General features: G+C 40.0%; 1 protein-coding gene across 1 annotated transcript in view; it reads right to left on the bottom strand.

Moving 5' to 3' along the window:
* Positions 1–5,567: 5,567 nt before the first annotated feature.
* Positions 5,568–21,966, bottom strand: part of LOC143959393 (solute carrier family 2, facilitated glucose transporter member 4-like) — a 32,006-nt gene continuing 15,607 nt past the window's right edge. The window contains exons 7-9 of the mRNA XM_077468030.1: positions 20,716–20,817; positions 20,286–20,489; positions 5,568–6,357 (exon numbers count right to left, since the gene is read on the bottom strand). Coding sequence (XP_077324156.1) covers positions 6,145–6,357; positions 20,286–20,489; positions 20,716–20,817 — 519 coding nt within the window. The 3' untranslated portion in view covers positions 5,568–6,144. The remainder of the gene's footprint in view (positions 6,358–20,285; positions 20,490–20,715; positions 20,818–21,966) is intronic.

Below are 21,966 nucleotides of genomic sequence, written 5' to 3'. Positions count from 1 at the left end.
AAGGTTGTACATGGTGGTCTGGATCCTTCAGTCAATGGGAGTACATACATTCATCTCTGTAACCTCAAAACACTGCATTCTTCACCCAGAACTTGAGTCAGCCCTGCGTGGGGGTTCCTCACCGTCAGCCCTGCGTGGGGGTTCCTCACCGTCAGCCCTGCGTGGGGGTTCCTCACCGTCAGCCCTGCGTGGGGGTTCCTCACCGTCAGCCCTGCGTGGGGGTTCCTCACCGTCAGCCCTGCGTGGGGGTTCCTCACCGTCAGCCCTGCGTGGGGGTTCCTCACCGTCAGCCCTGCGTGGGGGTTCCTGCGTGGGGGTTCCTCACCCACAGCGTATTGACTTGGATGACAAGGTGTCCTTCATTCTTGGATGGCCATGTTACGTGAGACCACATTTGAGTAAATCTACCTCCTGGGCATGTTCTTCAATCTACCTGGCATCTTCCACCTCAAAGTCCTACCTGTTCAGGAGGTGCTGGCAGGGCATGTTCCTCAGGTGTGTACCCCTTAGCGGTAACAAGTGGATGGTGGACAATGAGGAGATGGTTCCCCAGTGAACAGATATGGGGTAGCCAGTCTTGGTAGGAAAAAGGAGCTACTACAGTGAGCTGGTGGGATTTCATGTGTTGAATGAGTTGAGGCAAACAGATTAAACTGCCCTAACAAAGCTGGAGAACGCACCCCTGAGGACGGGTTCTGGGACTATTCTATAATGGTTTGGTAGTTGCACCCCCTCCATTTCCACCTTGTATTGCCTGTGCTGGTCAGACTACTTTGCATGATCCAGTGGTGGTTCTACAAGTTATGAAACCACTTCTGGTGTACAGATAACCTGGTGCACTGGAGCTCATCCACAACTTGCCACAGAATTCCACCTGCCAAGTCCATAGCCTAGGTCAGTGATGGGGAACCTTGGCACCCCCAGATGTTTTGGAACTACATTTCCCATGATGCTCTGGCACTCTGCAATGTAGTTGAGCATTATGGGAAACGTTCCAAAACATCTGGGGTGCCAAGGTTCGCCATCACTGGCCTAGGTGGTATTTTAAAGCCAGGTCTTGGGTTTTGCCGTACAATGGCCAACGCCAAGGATGCGTCTCATTGGGTGGAGGAGCACAGAATGGGTGAGGCCTTCTAAGCAAGCGCCTCATCCAATATCTGCTTTGGCATACCTTGCTCTCAACCCAGACCCACCAGCAGAACTTGTGCCTTTAGCTTCTCCTGCTGGTGGTCTGTACTGTACCTAGCGACTGTCCTAACTCCAGACTCGCCTTTTACTGTCTGCGTATGTTCCTACACAAAATTCTTGTGTAGAAACATCCAATGTTCTTGCAGTCTTGTGTAGGATGAGTTCATCCTTCGTAGTCCTGGATCAGAACCTACTACTTCCCAGGTGGCCAATACATGTCTTTAGGAAGAGGACCTACACCAGTGATGGCCAACCTTGGCACCCCAGATGTGTTGGAACTACATTTCCCATGATGCTCCACTACACTGCAGGAGCATCATGGGAAATGTAGTTCCAACACATCTGGGGTGCTGAGGTTCGCCATCACTGACCCTACACCATTTGATAGGTTGTGTGATGACCATGCTGGCCCATCACAAGGCTTCCATCTGTGGGTCTCGACTGCCATTCTGACAAGGTGCTCGGAGTGGTGGAGCTGTGTGATTGGATACTTTGCAGCTCCAGGGCGGAGTAGTAAAATATAAATGCTCCATCTGTTTTCGGTCTAAGCTGCCTCGTCTCCGGGTCTGTAATTCCTCACATGCTCCTCCACTGGTGAGGTCTGTCAAGGAGTCGGTATTATGTTCTTGGCTGTGAATAGAAGAATTTTTTAGACCATACACCAGTGGCCTGCCCCTAAAAGGGTGTGTTATAGGCGAGGTGATTATTGCTGGAAGAGGATGTAAAGGTCTATTAAACCGGCACCCTGAAGCTCTATCAGGTGTTGGGCGGTTGGAGGTGCTCGTGCGTTGTGGTCGCTGGCACAGCAGAAGTGCTACATTGTTCTCAGACCTGCCAAACCTGTCCTCGTAATCTTCAACACCGGGCTCACTAAGCTGCTGTGCCAGAGACGACTGTGTAGATTTTGAGGCCCGCGCCCCTCTGCGGGGTGATTGATACAGATGGGCCACATGCCCCCCCCATGTGGGGTGATCCCTACCTGGATGATGGGGTTCCCTTACAGGGTGGTGTGTTTTTATGGCAGACTTCCCTTCCAGTGACCCTTCAGACCAGGGGTCTCAAACTGGTGGCCCTCCAGCTGTTGCAAAACTACAACTCCCATGAGGCTTTGCTAGGCGGACGGTTACATGCATTACACCCTTGGGCAGACGCATGATGGGACTCATAGTTCCACAACAGCTGGAGGGCCACCAGTTTGAGACCCCCCCCCCCCCCCCGGCTTCAGACCATCTGCGGCTGTAAAAACCCAGCATGATTTTTATGTTTTTGACCCTTTACGACTCTCACAGGCTGTAGAACGGAGGTCCCCATTGCACCACATCGTGTAGTGATCAATGCTGTAGGGAGGTGCCCCATCTGACTTCTGTTCACGCAATGTTGGGATTGATTTGCTAGCTCTTACTGTGATGGAGGGACAGAGATCAGTCGCTCAAAGCTGAATCTACTTGGAGAAATTCCTTAACTGACTTCTGTAAGCTCCACGTGGCCTGCCATGCTTGTACTTCAGGGGTTCAAGACACTTGCTACACCTGTGGTGCCTATTGGTCTATCTCCCCCCAAGTCTCTTGGGTTTTGGCAGCTAGTGCCTAGTTGTCTTTCATGTTTCCCCCACACAATGTGAGGTGGCTCCTCTGCTGAGCCTCTCCTAGAACATGTGGATATCTGCTCACAAGTCCATCAACTTTGCTTTACATGGTCCTCTTCACCAACCGAGTTGGTCCAAAGTGGTTCCCCGCTAGACTAAAATGGGGTACGCACAAAAATTCTGTACTAGACACGATTGTTCAATTTGCATATAGTGCGTACACCACATTCAGTTTAGACTTGGAATGGATGAGCCTGACGTTGTCCTGCTGGTGACTGGTGGTGTATTACTTGGCCTCTCATGGCATGCTCCTCAAACTGCCCAGTGGAACAGTCTGTTCTATATGAACGCCTATGGAAGCCCCCCTAACACCAGTGAAGATGCAGGTTCTTCAGAGCTTCATAATGACCATATCATGTGTTGCTTCTCCCATGGGTGGCTTTAATGAAATGCAATGCCCCTGTGGACCTCAATGAAGATGTGGTCACTCTGAGTAGGGCACCTCAAGGGGAGGTATTGCTGTCTGTAGCAGAATAGAAGGTAGAATCAGCACTTGGGTGTCCAAGAATTACTATGTGACCTGCATACCTTCACCTAGTTTCCAGAGCACCCAGAAGGCTCAGTTGTGCGAATAGTGAGTTTCCCATTGGGCTGTGCTGCTTCACCGACCAATAACCATGGTTTGGGGGGGACATGTTTTATGTATATGTAATGAGGCTGCCTGGGTTTGGTTGGAAGCGGCCTCCTCTCTCCTGCTAGTGGTGGAGAACCATTTATGGGATCCCAGACCCTCTATAGAGAGTAATTCTACGTGGAGAAGGTAGGTTCTCCCTTTTGGTGGGGTCTGATAAGGAGTGACATTGGTACCTCCTGCTGAAATGAGATCATTGAACCACAATAGACTTCAGGCGTTCAGAGTGGACTGTGTAGAATGTGGCAGTGGGAAGGGAACAGTAAAGCACAATCTGTGTAGCACCGCTCAGCATAAACACCCATTGGCCCTACACCATTATGGCCATAACATTCTGGCTGTGATTAACATTAATCATCTGGTTACAATGGCATCTGAAGGTGGGGGGGATATGTTAGGCAGCAAGTGAACATGTTGTTCCTGAAGGTGTGATGAAAGCAGCAGAAAAATGGACCAGTGTAAGGATTTGAGGGACTTTGAGAAGGACCAAAATGTAATTGTCTAGACAATGGGCTCATATGGAGTTTGGTGGGATGAGGCCCATTGATGGAGGTAGGGGGGAAAGGAAAGCCCATTGATTTGGGGGAGGGGGGCAAAGTAAGGCCCATTGATGGGGGGGGTGGGGGATGAGGTCCATTGATGGAGGTAGGGGGAAAGGAAAGCCTATTAACTTTGGGGGGGGGGGGGGGAGTAAGGCCCATTGGAGGAGGTGGGAGGCCCATTGATGGAGGTTTGAGGTAGGGGGGGAAGGCTCAATGATGAAGGTTGAGGTGGGGTGGGGGGGGGGGGGGGGGGGGAAGGCTCATTGAAGAAGGTTGAGGTGGGGGGAAGGTCCATTGATGGAGGTAGGGGAATAAGGAAGGCCTATTGATGAAGGTTGAGGTGGGGGGGAAGGCTCATTTGGTGGAGGTAAGGGCTCATTGATAGAGGTGGGGAGAAAGGCTCATTGACAGAGGTTGGGGGCTCATTACTGGAGGGTGGAGAGGGAAGGCTCATTGACGGAGGTGGTGGTGGGGTGAGAGGCCCATTGATGAAGGTTGAGGTGGAGGGGAAGGCTCATTTGGTGGAGGTTGGGGACTCATTACTGGAGGGTGGAGAGGGAAGGCTCATTGACTGAGGTGGTGGTGGGGTGAGAGGCCCATTGATGAAGGTGGAGGTTGAGAGGGAAGGCTCATTGACGGAGGTTGGGGACTCATTACTGGAGGGTGGAGAGGGAAGGCTCATTGACGGAGGTGGTGGGGTGGGAGGCCCATTGATGAAGGTTGAGGTGGAGGTTGAGAGGGAAGGCTCATTGACGGAGGTTGGGGACTCAGTACTGGAGGGTGGAGAGGGAAGGCTCATTGACGGAGGTGGTGGTGGGGTGGGAGGCCCATTGATGAAGGTTGAGGTGGAGGGGAAGGCTCATTTGGTGGAGGTTGAGAGGGAAGGCTCGTTGACGGAGGTTCTGGTGGGAGTTCCATTGATGAAAGTTGAGGTGGGTGGGGAGGCTCACTGGTGGAGGTGGGGTGGAAGGCTCATTGCCTGAGGTTGAGGGCTCATTAATGGAGGTTGGGGAGGGAATGCTAATTTATCGGGGGGGCTCATTGATGGAGGTGGGGAGGGAAGGCTGGCACGTATAATCCAACCTAATAGAAGAACTACTGGAGCTCACATTACTGGTGAAGGTAATTCTGGTTTTGATAGGTGTTGGAGCATCACAGTTTGTTGTGTATGGGGCGGTGTAGGCCGGTCACGATGCCCATGCTGACCCCTGTCCACAGCCAAACGCACCTACAATGGGCACGCGAGTAACAGAACTGGACCACAGAGCAATGGAAGGAGGTGACCCGGTCTGATGAATTCAGGAATGGTTTGAGGAACATGAGTTTGAGGTGTTGACTTTGCCTCCAGATCTCATTCCAAGGGACAATCTGTGGGATGTGCTGGAAGAACAAGTCTGATCCATGGAGTCCCCACCCCCAGGACTTCCAGAATCTACTAGTGGGGGCATGGCGCCAGATACCACCGTGTACCTTCAGAGGTCTAGTGGCCTCCATGCCTTGAAGGGTCAGGAAAGGAGGATCTACTCGTGAAGTTCTGTGTGATGGGTGTATGTGGAAACCATTGTATATACCTCATAATTTATTATCACGGCAAGATTATATACATATTTATACAGAATATATACCTCTATAGTGCCCTCTGTAGGGGGACCTCCGCCATTTCTCAGGTGATAGGAAAAAATATATATATGAAATTATACACAATATAAGAAAATCTATCTCGGTGATATTCGATTCCGGCTCTTCCTGGACGAGGTGACGGTGGTTGCTGTACGGCATGCGCAGTGATTTCCAGAGCGGAGGCCACCCTCGGCGTAATCCCTACCATTCATATGTCATCACACGTAATACTTGGGTTATGAATTCTCTCACCACATACATTTGGCTATATCCTGGCAATGGGAAGGTCCTGGAGATGATGGGGGGGTTGGGTGGTATCTCCCTCCATCCAGCTACTTGCCCCCTTGGTTGGCATTTGTTATCTAGAACTGGCGCTCTTGATAGGTACAGAATAACGCCGCGCCGTCCGTAACGCCGCAACACAAACCTTCAGAAGTTTTTTTTTTTTGGTGAGTTTCGGTAAAGTTTTTGGCTTCGTTCCAGGCAGGTTCCTTCAGAGCTTCGCTCATCTCCTGACTTTATGCCTCCTCTCCACCGCCAAGACTGTCCAGCTCGGTGCTGGCCGCCTTCATCTCGTGGTCCAACAGCGACGGGTTCCTCCTCCTCCGAAAATCGTGGGCAATCTCATCGAAGGATCTGCCCCTGGTTTCCGGGACGCGGAAATACGTGAAGATCAGGAAACCCAACAATAAGGCAGCGAAGAGGAGGAAGACGTACGGCCCACAGAGGTCCTGGAAATGAGAAGAGAACGTGAGATACGGGCAAAGGGAACCTCGTCTTCAGCGACCTACCTGGAGGTAGGTGACCAACACGCTCTACAGGCCAATGGAGACATTAGAAAATTGTTTCATCCAATAAATCCCTCTGACATTTCAAATTTAGACACGTGGAGAACCAAAACCTTTCTTTGGATTCCTTATTTCATTCAATTGGTTTAGTGGAATTCGATTTGTTAATTCTAATTCAACTGAAAATTGGAAAATTTCGGATTCAAATTTATTGTATTCAAAATTTGAATTGCGGAGGACCATTTTTATTATTTTCTATTCTATTTTTTTTTTGTATTTTATTTAAAAAAAAAAATATTTTTTTTTTTATTCTGTATTCTATTCGGAAATTTTATTTTCTAAAAGGTTAAAAATAAAATTTGAACAACAATAAAAAAAAATGAATGAATCTGAAATAATGAAACCAAAATTACGTCTAAAATTCCAATATTTGAATACAAAATTGAATTTGAAAACAAAAATATAATAAAATAGAAGAGAACAGAATAAAAAAAATTAAAGGAACATAAAGAATATAAGCATCTTCTGAAATTCAAATAAAATACAAAAAAAATAATCAAATTTTATTGTATTTAAATTATTATTATTTTTTTGGGGTGGGGGGGATTTCTATTCAATTATTTTATTCTGTATTCTATTCAATTATTTTTTTTTTTTCCTTTTTCGGAAAACAAAATTTCCGAACAATAAAAAAAAAAATGAATGAATCCAAAATAATGAAACCAAATTATGTCTAAAATTCCAATTTGAATACGAAATTTCTATTTTATTCTATTCTTGTTTTCAAATTCAGAGAACAGAATAAAAAATAAAGGAATATAAAAAATATAACCATCTTCTGAAATTCAAATACAATAAAATTTTGATTTTTTTTTTTTGTATTTTATTTCAATAATTATTTTTTTTTGGGGCGGGGGGATTTCTATTCAATTATTTTATTCTGTTCAAATCTTTTTTTTAATCTTTCACAAAACAAAATATCTGAACAACAATAAAAAAAAAAAAAAAAAAATGAATGAATCTGAAATAATGAAACCAAAATTACGTCTAAAATTCCAATATTTGAATACAAAATTGAATTTGAAAACAAAAATATAATAAAATAGAAGAGAACAGAATAAAAAAAATTAAAGGAATATAAAGAATATAACCATCTTCTGAAATTCAAATAAAATACAAAAAAAAATAATCAAATTTTATTGTATTTAAATTATTATTATTTTTTTGGGGTGGGGGGGATTTCTATTCAATTATTTTATTCTGTAGTCTATTCAAATTTTATTTTTAATCTTTCAGAAAACAAAATTTCCGAACAACAATAAAAAAAAAAAAAAAATGAATGGATCCGAAATAATGAAACCAAATTATGTCTAAAATTCCAATTTGAATACGAAATTTCTATTTTATTCTATTCTTGTTTTCAAATTCAGAGAACAGAATAAAAAATAAAGGAATATAAAAAATATAACCATCTTCTGAAATTCAAATACAATAAAATTTAGATTTTTTTTTTTTTGTATTTTATTTCAATAATTATTTTTTTTTGGGGCGGGGGGATTTCTATTCAATTATTTTATTCTGTTCAAATCTTTTTTTAATCTTTCACAAAACAAAATATCCGAACAACAATAAAAAAAAAAAAAAAAATGGAATTACGTACCGGTAATGTCCTTTTCCAGGAGTCTTTCAGGACAGCCACCTTTGAGAGACACTGGCTCCTCCCCTCTTAGGAAACACCGCCTTGATTTTCATGATTTAAGCCTCCTCCTCCCTTCGTTCCTCAGTTCTTCCAGAGTACCTCCGGCCAACTGGGGAGACACAAGAACACGTCAAATAAACAAACTTTTAAGTCTTACCTGACGGCCTCATGTAATGAGTTCCCGATGATCTGCAAAAAACTTGGGTGGGAACCGGTGCTGTCCTGAAAGACTCCTGGAAAAGGATGTTACCGGTACGTAATTCCATTTTTCCCCAATCGTCTTTCAGGACAGCCACCTTTGAGAGGATAAGCGAGTACCTTGTCTTAGGGTGGGACCTACTGCTTGCAGCACCTTGTGACCAAAGGGCTTGGTCTTTGGCTGAGAGAAGATCCAATCTATAGTGCTTCACGAACGTAGAAAACTTGAACCACGTTGCGGCTCTACAGATCTGTTCAGGAGACACACCAGCCCACATTGTCTGCGGAGTTGCCGCTGTCCTGGCTGAGTGTGCTTTAATTCTAACTGGAGGCTTTAATACCCCAACCGCGCAAGTCTGCCCAATGGCTGACCTTAATCATCTGGTTAGCGTACGTCTAAAGGCTTTGGAACCCTTCCTAGCCCCTGGAAGTAACACTAAAAGTAAATCAGACTTCCTGAACTGGCTTTGTGTAACCAAAATAATGAAGGACACGTCCAAGAAGATGTGTCCTGTTTGCTCACTGGTTTTGAACGAAAAATAGGCAGCATAATCTCTCGGACTCTCTGAGGATTAGAGACTACCATTAGGTAAAAAGGCCAGAATGATCTTAAAAACTGAATGGTCTGGAAAGGGAGTGCCTTAACAGAAAGGGTTTCGAGTTTACTCACTTTCCTTGCCGTAGTGATCGCCACAAAAAACACAGTTTTGAGAGTGATCAACCATAACCAGCCAGATTCCAATTGCTGAAAAAGGTTCCTTTGTGGGAACCTGTAAAACTAATGAGTGACCCCGACTGGGAAGGGGGCGACCAAAGGCTTGGTCTTTGCCTACTTAAGGCTCTAAGAACCTTACTATACCAAGGTCTGATGTTAGATGCCCTTCCAGGAATACGCTAAAAGCGAAAACCTGACTCTTCAATGTTTATGGGGCTAAACCTTTATCTGCCCCTGACTGCAGGAACTCTAGAACGGCTACAAGGCTGTGCACATTGAAGGAGTTCTCTGAGCATCAGCTGTTGAACCGTCTCCATACCTTCAAGAAAATGGTCTGAGTTTCTATTTACCTGCAATTCAGAAGAGTGGCTATTAAACAGTCTGAGACCTCTTTGCCCTTCAGCAATTCCTTCTCAGTAGCCAAGCTGCAAGAATCCACCTGGGGACCGCAGACTGGACCCTGGGAAAAGGGACACTCCTAGACCGGGAAAACCCGGGGGGGGGGGGGGGGTTCTACTGACAGGCCCTTCAGAATGGAGAACCACGGCCTCCTGGGCCCAAGAGGTGTGATTAGAAAATAGGTAGTAATCTCCACCTGAAAACTTCCCTGACCCTGCAGGAATCAGAACGGGAGGGGAGAAAGCATAGCACTTAGAGAAACCCTAACTCTGTGCTTTAGTGTGTCTGCTCCCGACCTCCCATCTCCCCTGTTCATGGAACAGGAGATGGCTTCCTTTGCGTTTTCCCTTGAGAAAAAGAGAGGTCCATCCAAGGAATCCCCCAACTCTGGGTGATCCATTCGAAGAACCTCCTGCTTGAGAACCTGGTTGCTCTGAGGAAATCTAATATCAGGATTTGCTCTCCTTCAAAACAGATCACTGAAAAGACAGGATTTCAATATTCGGCCCATCTGAGGATGGCCTTCGCTAGGACCCATAAAGGATCCGCTCCAGGAGTCCCCGTCCTGTCGACGCAAGCCACTGCCAAGGGATTGTTTCCATGACTCTTACATGAAGTCTCCAGAGAACTCTGAGAGGTCCTGAGAACCAGATCTACTGTTCTCAACTCCCTCCAATTTGAGGATCTCTTAGATTCCTTCCTGTACCAAACAGGAGTCTAGGTGTGTACCCCAACCTAAGCCGTTCGTATCGGTTGTAACCACCCTGGATACTGGGAAACTCCATTCTAGGTCTTGTAACAAACGTGCTCCCTTTCCCAAAGGGACCTCTTTACCTGAGTTGGAACCAAAGAGTCCCAAGACCCCTGACTGTGGTCCCAAATCTTCAAGATGAATAGTTTACAGAGGACGGTAACATGACCCCGTCCACTGAACTGCTAGGAGCGTGGCTGTCAGTAAACTCAACCTGCCTAACTGAGTTTTTGACAGTTGCCCTGGAGAAACAACAGTGCTCTGTCTATCTTCTGGATCTTCTCCAAGGAGGGAAGACCTTTTGTTCTGTTGAGCCCAGCACCTACCCCAGGAAGGTGACCCCCTGGTAAGGAATTTAAGTTGGGTTTCTCTAGGTTCAGAGGCCAACCCATGCTCACAAACAGGTCTTTTGTTACCTGTTGATCCCAAATCGACTGCGTCAGAGAAGGTACAAACCGGAGAAGATCTTCAGGACACACGATCACCGAGACTCCCCTGAGACGCAGGAATGCCAGAACTTCTACCATCACTTTGGTGAAGATAGGAGGAGGAAAGGGATAGCCCAAAAGGGAAGTGCTTTGAACTGAATGTGTAGCACCCCTACAGAAGTTATCACTGCCAGCCTAAGGAAACGCTGGTGGTTCTCTGCAATGGGAATATGCAGGTATGCATCCATACTATCCATGCCCTGAAAAAGTTTTGGTGGAAGAGGTGCCCTCACCCAGTGACCAAAACCAACGAAAGCCATCTGTAGGTGACTAAGACACACAGACGTTTCATGTTCAGGATGAGCCTGAATTTTCCCAAAGGCTTGTGAACCACCAAAATGTGAGAATAGGAGCCCTTTCTATATATCCTGCTGGGACCTGTATTACCACTTCCTGTTCCTCTAACTCCTGAAGAGGAAAGAAGGGCACATTTTGGTAGCTCAGTGACAAGGAGTCTCAAAAGAGGAGAGCTCTGAAAACTCCAAACGGTAACCTCTTACGATGATCCCCAACACAAACTGATTGGAGGTGATCATCTCCCACTGGGGGAGGAAGGCCCCTTTTTTACTGCTCCCCATATTTCTTCTTAAGGGGAAAGGCCTTTTTCTTATCAGCCGTGCGATCTAGCACTGCTTCAAGACCTGGCCAAAACAGCAGTAAACAGTAGCAGTAACAGCAGTCTCCTGTAAAAAGGATTCCAGAGCTTTGCTTTGGACGCCTTGTCCCCCTGCCATGTCTTCAGCCTTAAGGCCCTCCAGGCTGAGTTGGCCAGAGCCGAGGACCTTGCATACATTCGCATGGATTGAGTCGAAGCACCCGCAGTGTATGCTGACTCCTTAAGCACCATGGGAGAGGAGGATAGAAAAGTCTCCTCTGCTGTCATTGCTTCATGCATTAATCTGGATAAGCCAACACTTCATATTACGAGCCACCACTGTGGCTTCTATGTCAGGCTTAAAGATTTTCTTATTATAAATCCCAGGCATCCTTCAGAAGTGAATCCATCCAACAGCAGGTTTCCTGTAAAAAGGATTACACAGAGCTTTTGCCTTGGACGCCTTGACCCCCTGCCATGTCTTCAGCCTTGGAGCCCTCCAGGCTGAGTTGGTCAGAGCCGAAGATCTTGCATACATTCGCCTGGATTGAATCGAAGCAGCGTATGCCAACACCTTAAGCAGTATGGGAAAGGAGGATAGACTTCAGAAGTGAGTCCATCATTTCAAACATAGGGTCTGAAAGTATTCCCATGTCCCTGAGGACAGGTCAGTATGCCTGGACGTCTGAAGAAAGGTAGTCTCTAACCTGGGAGATTCTATTCCAGACAAGAGCTTCCTCTTCCGCCCAAGAAAAAACCTTTGCTTTAAAGCACCAGAAAAGAAAGGTTTTCCTTCGGGACCCCGCCATCCTGATGGCATCGATCAAGACATCATGAACCGGGAACACCCGCTTCCCCCAGGTCCTAGTACATCTGATCGTGGGGTGACAATGCCTTCTTCCTAAAGTGGTATGAATAGCTCTCAAGAGCTTATCCACTTCATCCAGGGGGAAGTTTATATCGAGGGGTTCTTTTGGGTTCCCCACCCAAGCCCTCACCTTTATCAGAGTCCCTTGGGAGTCTGAGACGGCACTGTCAACTTCTTCCTCAACTTCCTCTCTGGAACCCTCTAGACTCTCCCTTAACCTGCAGGAGGAACATCCATCGGGTTAGGTGGAACACTCTGCTGTGCTGGTGAAAGAGTGCTCTGGAGCTGAGGCCACTGGAACCTTCCCAGAAGCCGCCAGATATGCACCGTGTTCTGCTGCCTGTTTCCTGATGGCGCTCAAACAGGGACCTGAACCCTCTGAGGCCACTGGAACCTTAGGTTAAAGGTCTGACTGAGCTATCCGGTGCCTCAATACACTCTTTACCAAGTGCCTTTGAACCAGGGATTCCCCCAAAGAGGCTCTATATGAAGGACGCTCCCTCCTAGAACCAAGGGGAGACTTGCTCATGTCCTTCAGAGACCTAGAGATAAAAGAGCAGCATAAAATCCTAAAAAAAACAAACACCAGCACTACTTAAGAGGACCACCGGGAGTGCCCTCCCCTAGGATCAATCTCCATCTGGATCCCAGACGCACTGCCCTTCCCCCCGACCACCTAGGGGGAAAAAACACCAGTGGAGCTACTGGTTGTAAGGTAAGGGAACCCCTCGCCAGGGCTTTTACCTTTGAGTGGCTGGTGCCGTTACTCCTGGAGCTCCCGAAGCCACTGCTTTGGACATTCTCCTGTTTGAGGAAGAGTGGTACGAACGTGCCTCCAACAGCTACCTGTGCAACTGTAGAAAGAGAGGCTGCACCAGCCGAACGCTAGGTTCCCCTCCACGTGCCGCGTCCGGAACCGGAAGACGCGGATCCAACGAAGAGGTCCGCCCCCACCGGAATTGACGTCGCCCGCCAACCGGTCCGGCCTCTGGCTCCCAGCCGACTGGATACACAGGGGGGCCTTGGACGTCCTCGTTGCAGCGCCCCACTGGGCGAAACGCAGGGATGAACCTCCCCAAAAACTTCCTGCTTTCCCCAAGCGAAGATTGGAGTGCGTGTAGAAAAGGTCAGTCAAGAGTTCAGCTTCCCCAGCCGACCGGACTGCCTGTTCCGTTAAAACACCCGCGGGTGAACGGACGGACGACCCTGTAAAACTTCCTGCTTTCCCCAAGCGAAGTTTAGGGTATACGGACAGTACGAACGCTTCAGCTCCCCGCTGATCAGACTGTCAAGGGCCGACCGATAGACGGTCGGGTAACCGAGTGGGGCCGGGGCTCCGCTCGGATAGCTTCAGTCTCACCAACCGAATTCAGCTAAGGTTCCTTAGCGATGTCTCCCCACCGGAGGAAACACCATAACTGAGGAACGAAGGGAGGAGGAGGCTTAAATCATGAAAATGAAGGCGGTGTTTCCTAAGAGGGGAGGAGCCAGTGTCTCTCAAAGGTGGCTGTCCTGAAAGACGATTGGGGAAAAAAAAAAAATGAATGAATCTGAAATAATGAAACCAAAATTACGTCTAAAATTCCAATATTTGAATACGAAATTGAATTTGAAAACAAGAATAGAATAAAATAGAAGAGAACAGAATAAAAAAAATTAAAGGAACATAAAGAATATAACCATCTTCTGAAATTCAAATAAAATACAAAAAAAATAATCAAATTTTATTGTATTTAAATTATTATTATTTTTTTGGGGTGGGGGGGATTTCTATTCAATTATTTTATTCTGTAGTCTATTCAAATTTAATTTTTAATCTTTCAGAAAACAAAATTTCCGAACAACAATAAAAAAGAAAAAAAATGAATGAATCCGAAATAATGAAACCAAATTATGTCTAAAATTCCAATTTGAATACGAAATTTCTATTTTATTCTATTCTTGTTTTCAAATTCAGAGAACAGAATAAAAAATAAAGGAATATAAAAAATATAACCATCTTCTGAAATTCAAATACAATAAAATTTTGATTTTTTTTTTTGTATTTTATTTCAATAATTATTTTTTTTTGGGGCGGGGGGATTTCTATTCAATTATTTTATTCTGTTCAAATCTTTTTTTTAATCTTTCACAAAACAAAATATCTGAACAACAATAAAAAAAAAAAAAAAAAAATGAATGAATCTGAAATAATGAAACCAAAATTACGTCTAAAATTCCAATATTTGAATGCAAAATTGAATTTGAAAACAAAAATATAATAAAATAGAAGAGAACAGAATAAAAAAAATTAAAGGAATATAAAGAATATAACCATCTTCTGAAATTCAAATAAAATACAAAAAAAAATAATCAAATTTTATTGTATTTAAATTATTATTATTTTTTTGGGGTGGGGGGGATTTCTATTCAATTATTTTATTCTGTAGTCTATTCAAATTTTATTTTTAATCTTTCAGAAAACAAAATTTCCGAACAACAATAAAAAAAAAAAAAAAATGAATGGATCCGAAATAATGAAACCAAATTATGTCTAAAATTCCAATTTGAATACGAAATTTCTATTTTATTCTATTCTTGTTTTCAAATTCAGAGAACAGAATAAAAAATAAAGGAATATAAAAAATATAACCATCTTCTGAAATTCAAATACAATAAAATTTTGATTTTTTTTTTTTTGTATTTTATTTCAATAATTATTTTTTTTTGGGGCGGGGGGATTTCTATTCAATTATTTTATTCTGTTCAAATCTTTTTTTTAATCTTTCACAAAACAAAATATCTGAACAACAATAAAAAAAAATAAAAAAAAAATGAATGAATCTGAAATAATGAAACCAAAATTACGTCTAAAAATTCCAATATTTGAATACAAAATTGAATTTGAAAACAAGAATATAATAAAATAGAAGAGAACAGAATAAAAAAAATTAAAGGAACATAAAGAATATAACCATCTTCTGAAATTCAAATAAAATACAAAAAAAATAATCAAATTTTATTGTATTTAAATTATTATTATTTTTTTGGGGTGGGGGGGATTTCTATTCAATTATTTTATTCTGTAGTCTATTCAAATTTTATTTTTAATCTTTCACAAAACAAAATTTCCGAACAACAATAAAAAAAAATAAAAAAAATGAATGAATCCGAAATAATGAAACCAAATTATGTCTAAAATTCCAATTTGAATACGAAATTTCTATTTTATTCTATTCTTGTTTTCAAATTCAGAGAACAGAATAAAAAATAAAGGAATATAAAAAATATAACCATCTTCTGAAATTCAAATACAATAAAATTTAGATTTTTTTTTTTTTTGTATTTTATTTCAATAATTATTTTTTTTTGGGGCGGGGGGATTTCTATTCAATTATTTTATTCTGTTCAAATCTTTTTTTAATCTTTCACAAAACAAAATATCCGAACAACAATAAAAAAAATAAAAAAAAAAAAATAAAAAAAAATGAATGAATCTGAAATAATGAAACCAAAATTACGTCTAAAATTCCAATATTTGAATACGAAATTGAATTACAAAAAAAATAATCAAATTTTATTGTATTTAAATTATTATTATTATTATTTTTTTGGGGTGGGGGGGATTTCTATTCAATTATTTTATTCTGTAGTCTATTCAAATTTAATTTTTAATCTTTCAGAAAACAAAATTTCCGAACAACAATAAAAAAGAAAAAAAATGAATGAATCCGAAATAATGAAACCAAATTATGTCTAAAATTCCAATTTGAATACGAAATTTCTATTTTATTCTATTCTTGTTTTCAAATTCAGAGAACAGAATAAAAAATAAAGGAATATAAAAAATATAACCATCTTCTGAAATTCAAATACAATAAAATTTTGATTTTTTTTTTTTTTGTATTTTATTTCAATAATTATTTTTTTTTGGGGCGGGGGGATTTCTATTCAATTATTTTATTCTGTTCAAATCTTTTTTTAATCTTTCACAAAACAAAATATCCGAACAACAATAAAAAAAAAAAAAAAAAAAAAAATGAATGAATCTGAAATAATGAAACCAAAATTACGTCTAAAATTCCAATATTTGAATACGAAATTGAATTTGAAAACAAGAATAGAATAAAATAGAAGAGAACAGAATAAAAAAAAAGGAATATAAAGAATATACATCTTCTGAAATTCAAATACAATAAAATTTGATTATGTTTTTTTGTATTTTATTTAAATTATTATTATTTTATTTTTTTTGGGGGGGGGGGGGGATTTCTATTCAATTATTTTAGTCTGTATTCTATTCAAATCTTTTTTTTAATCTTTCAGAAAACAAAATTTTTGAACAACAATAAAAAAAAAAAAATGAATGAATCCGAAATAATGAAACCAAATTACATCTGAAATTCCAATATTTGAATACGAAATTGAATTTGAAAACAAGAATAGAATAAAATAGAAGAGAACAGAATAAAAAATTAAAGGAATATAAAGAATATAACCATCTTCTGAAATTCAAATACAATAAAATTTGATTATGTTTTTTGTATTTTTTTAAAATTATTATTATTTTTTTTGGTGGGGGGGGATTTCTATTCAATTATTTTATTCTGTATTCTATTCAATTTTTTTTTAATCTTTCAGAAAACAAAATTTCCAAACAAAAATGAATGAATCTGAAATAATGAAACCAAATTACGTCTAAAATTCCAATATTTGAATACGAAATTGAATTTGAAAACAAGAATAGAATAAAATAGAAGAGAACAGAATAAAAAATTAAAGGAATATAAAGAATATAACCATCTTCTGAAATTCAAATACAATAAAATTAGATTATTGTATTTGAATTTCAGAAGATGGTTATATTCTTCATATTCCTTTATTTTTTTTTTTTTATTCTGTTCTCTTCTATTTTATTCTATTCTTGTTTTAAAATTAAATTTCGTATTTAAATATTGGAATTTTAGATGTAATTTTGTTTCATTATTTCGGATTCATTACATTTTTTTTTTATTGTTTTTGTTTTCTGAATTTGTTTCTAATTTAATTTTAGAATTTGTAAAAACAAAAAAAAATTTAAATCCTCCTTCAAATTAATTCTATTCCAATTTCAGAAGACTGTTATTTTTTTTTTTTTATTCCATTTCCTAATTATTCTATTTCAAAATTTGAATAAAAAAAAAAAAAAACTTAAATCGGCCTTCAAATTCATTCTATTCGAATTTCGGAAGACGGTTATTTTTTATTCTATTTTCTAATCTATTCTATTCAAAATTTGAATTAAAAAAAAAAAAAAAAAATTTTTTAATAGAATAGATTAGAAAATAGAATAAAAAATAACCGTCTTCTGAAATTGGAATAGAATGAATTCGAAGGCCGATTTAAATTTTTTATTTTTTTTTTAATTCAAATTTTGAAGAGCCCCCATCCCTCTGTGCTTGCACGCAGAAATGAACGCATATACGCAAATCGCGACCGAAACTGTAAACCGCGTTCATGCCGCACGTGTTAGGTATCGCCGCGATCGTTAGAGCGAGAGCAATAATTCTGTAGCTCCTCTGTAACTCTGAACCGGTAACCTGTAGAGATTTTTAAAGCGTCGCCTATGGAGATTTTTAAGTACCGTAGTTTGTCGCCATTCCACGAGCGGGCGCAATTTAAAAGTGTGACATGTTGGGTATCTATTTACTTGACGCAACATCATCTTTCACATTATACAAAAAAAATGGTAACTTTACTGCACTGTTTGTTTGTTTTTTGTTTTTTTTTGTTTTTAAAACGTGAAAGTATTTTTTTTTTTTTTTTAAATCGTGAAAGTATTTTTTTTTTTTTTTTTTTTTTTAAATCGTGAAAGTATTTTTTTTTTTTTTTTTTTTAAATCGTGAAAGTATTTTTTTTTTCCCCCAAAAAAAGCTGCGTTTGAAAGACCGCTGCAAAAATACTGTATGACATAAAATATTGCAACGACCACCATTTTATTCTCTGGAACCTCTGCTTAAAAAAAAAATATATATAAATAAAAAAAAAAAAATTATATATTATGATATAAATATTTATTTAGGGGTTACAAGTAATTTTCAAGCAAAAAAAAAAAAAAAAAAAATACAGATTTTAACCACTCAAGGACCGAGTCTATTTCTGAGATTTAGTGTTTACAAGTTAAAAAATCTCAGAAATAGACTCGGTCCTTGAGTGGTTAAAATCTATTTTTTTTTTACTTGAAAATTACTTGTAACCCCCAAATAAATATCTATATTATAATAAAAAAATAAATATATTTTTATATATATATTTTTATATATATATATATATATATATATATATATATATATATATAATGCATATGTATGTGTGTGTATAATGTGTTTGGGGGTTCTAACACCCTAGAGAATAAAATGGCGGTCGTTGCAATACTTTTTGTCACACCGTATCTTACTCAGCGCACTTTTTTTGGAAAAATATACACTTGTCTTATTTTTTTTTCCATCCAAAAAAAAACAGTAAAGTTAGCCCAATTTTTCTGTTATATTGTGAAAGATAATGTTACACCGAGTAAACTGATACCCAACATGTCACGCTCCAAAATTGTGCCCCCCCCCCCCCCCCCCCCCGCTCATGGAATGGCGACAAACTTTTACCCTTAAAAATCTCCATAGGCAAAGTTTTAAACAAAAATTCTACAGGTTGCCAGTTTTGAGTTACAGAGGAGTTCCGGGGCTAGAATTATTTCTCTCACTCTACCGATCGCGGCGATACCTCACATGTGTGGTTTGAACCCCCCGATTTCATATGCGGGAGCTACTCGCGTATGCGTTTGCTTCTACACGTGAGCTTTGCAGGACGCGTTAAATAATAATACTTTATTTTTATTTTATTTTTTTTTTTAAAGAACATTCTAAAAATAAATAATAATAAAAAAAAATGTTTTATTATTTTTACACTGTTCTTAAAAAAAATAGAAACATTTTTTTTTTTTTTTAAAGAAGTCTAAAAATAAAAAATAAATTAATAATAAAAAATTTTTTTTATTATTTTTACACTGTTCTTTAAAAAAAAATATTTTTCTATTTTTTTTAAGAACAGTGTAAAAATAATAAAAATTATTTTTTTTATTATTATTTATTTTTTATTTTTAGACTGTTCTTTAAAAAAAATGTATTTTTCTATTTTTTTTAAGAACAGTCTAAAAATAAAAAATAAATAATAATAAAAACATTTTTTTATTATTTTTACACTGTTCTTTAAAAAAAAATGTATTTTTCTATTTTTTTTAAGAACAGTCTAAAAATAAAAAATAAATAATAATTAAAAAAATAATTTTTATTATTTTTACACTGTTCTTAAAAAAATAGAAAAATACATTTTTTTTTTGTTTTTTTAAAGAACAGTCTAAAAATAAATAATAATAATAAAAAAAATGTTTTATTATTTTTACACTGTTAAATAGAAAAATACATTTTTTTTATTTATTTATTTTTTTACACTGTTCTTTAAAAAAACTAAAAAAAATGGTGTCACTTTTGTTCCTATTACAAGGAATGTAAACATCCTTTGTAATAGAAAAAAAAAGTATGACAGGACCACTTGCATATGAGATCTGGAGGTCAAAAAGACTTCACATCTCATATTTACACTAAAATGCAATAAAAAATTAAAAAAATAAAGATAAAAATAGACATTTTTTTTTTTTTTTTAAATTATATTTAATTTTAAGGGCTATGGGTAGAAGTGGCTTCCGCCCTGCAATGTTATGGAGACGGTTGGGGGGGCGGGGGGGCATCTTCCCCTCACTGGTCTCCATACCAAACCAAGGAGAGGACCCGACCGCCTCCACCGCTGCCGACGGCTCCGGTATGAGGAGGAGGGCACTGGAGCGTGGGGGGGTGGGCTCTCCCACCGGCCATAAAAGTGATCTTGCGGTGAATCCGCCGCAGAGGCCACGTTTATCTTGTAGTGGACCGCCCGCTGAAGAAGAGGAGGATACCGGGGTTATGGAAGGTGCTGCCATAACAACGATAAAGTGCCATGGTATAATGACGGCGGGCGGAACAAATGTCAGAAGAAGGCTCGGGGCATGAAGGGGTTAAATTTGGATAAACACTCAAATGGAAAAAAAAATAAAAAATTTGGAACAAAAAAAAAAGGCGCAACACGTCCGGTGAAAATGTTGGTTTCTTACCGCCACGTATGGGAATCCCATCCCGATGATGAAGTTTGACGTCCAGTTGGTACATCCGGCGATGGCCATGGCTGCCGGCCGAGGACCTTGACTAAAGAGTTCCGCCACGATAAACCACGGGATAGGACCCGGCCCCACCTCGAAGAACGCCACGAATCCAAAAATGGCGGCCATGCTGAGAGAGCTGATGGCGGGGACGCTTTCCTGGAGAGACGGGGGAGGGAAATAAATGAGACACGACTTCTGGTGCCAAAACGGCAACCCAACCAGTTTTCTAGAACCGGGAAACAGACGTTTCGCTTCCGGGAACCGCAAGAGTTGGGTTCTCTTATTGGCAAGAAGAAGGTCTGCTCCGGTGCAGGAACCGCGTCCGGCTTTACCTTAGAACTCCTAAACCCCGCCCCCCAGGAGCCCCCCGTGTACTGCTCACCTGTAGGACCATGGCCACCGTCATCAATAAGGCACAGAGGATCATTCCCGCAAGGCCCACCAGGTGTAGGGTCCGTCTTCCTGCCCTCTCCACAAGGAACAGCTGCAAAGAAAACAACGAGAGCCCAACGATCATGGAAGAGAACCTGAACTGTAGAGACGGAACGAGGCAAAGTGGGGCCCTGGGGGCACGTAACAGCTTTGATTGACATTCATAGGAACTTATGTATATAGGGAAGCCGTCCCGTCTATATCGTCTCTACCGGTATGGCCCCACCCACTGCCCAGATCCTAGATGGGGAACCTCGGCACCCCACATGTTTGGGAACTACATTTCCCATGATGCTCCACTACACTGCAGAGTGCCAGAGCATCATGGGAAATGGAGATTATAAAACATCTGGGGTGCCGAGGTTCCCCATCACTGGCCTAGATTTGTCCAATGGCGGTTTGCCCCGGTTTACCGCAGGAGCCGGGAAGGTCCTAACTGGGGCCCCCGGTCCCTAGTCTGCCTTGTGGATGATTCAGCTCTGTGTGTGTGTGAGCTCCATCCCGGCTCATGTTCTTTGGTGTCACACAAAAGACTTTCCTACATAAACCCTTCGCCAATAACGGGGCGCTCCGACGTCAATGGCCCCCCAAGATTTGGTGATTAGAGATGTGCGCGGCGGGATTTTCATTTTGGCTTCGTTCCTTAAGATAAATCCTTTTGTTTCATCAGATTTGTTATGTTTACAATTATTCCTTTTAGGAATTTGTTTCGTATATTAATTATTTTCAAATCGATTCGAATTGCAAAAGAAGGTTATATGCATTCTATTCTATTTTCTTCATTTTCTATTCTCTTCTATTATTTTCATTTTCTAATTTATTCTTTTATTTTATTTTACGTTCTATTCTTTTATTGTAATTCTTTTATTTTCTATTTTATTATTAATACCATTAATATAATTTATATTTATATAGCACCAACGGTTTTCACAGTGTTTTACAACATATTATTTTCTATTCTTTTTATTTTCATTCTCTATTCTATTCTTTTATTTTCATTCTCTATTCTATTCTTTTATTTTCATTCTCTAATTTATTCTTTTATGTTCATTCTCTATTTTCATTCTTTTATTTTCATTCCCTATTTTCATTCTCTATTTTATTTTATGTTCATTCTCTATTTTATTCTTTTATTTTTATTCTTTTATTTTCATTCCCTATTTTCATTTTCTATTTTATTTTATTTTCCATTCTCCTCATT

Source organism: Lithobates pipiens, unplaced genomic scaffold (genome assembly GCF_037356315.1).
Source record: "Lithobates pipiens isolate NorthernLeopardFrog02 unplaced genomic scaffold, aLitPip1_a1.2 Scaffold_73, whole genome shotgun sequence".
Classification (NCBI taxonomy): Eukaryota; Metazoa; Chordata; class Amphibia; order Anura; family Ranidae; genus Lithobates; species Lithobates pipiens.
The sequence above is the reverse complement of the archived record's forward strand: the minus strand, read 5'-3'. Positions and strand labels throughout refer to the sequence as shown.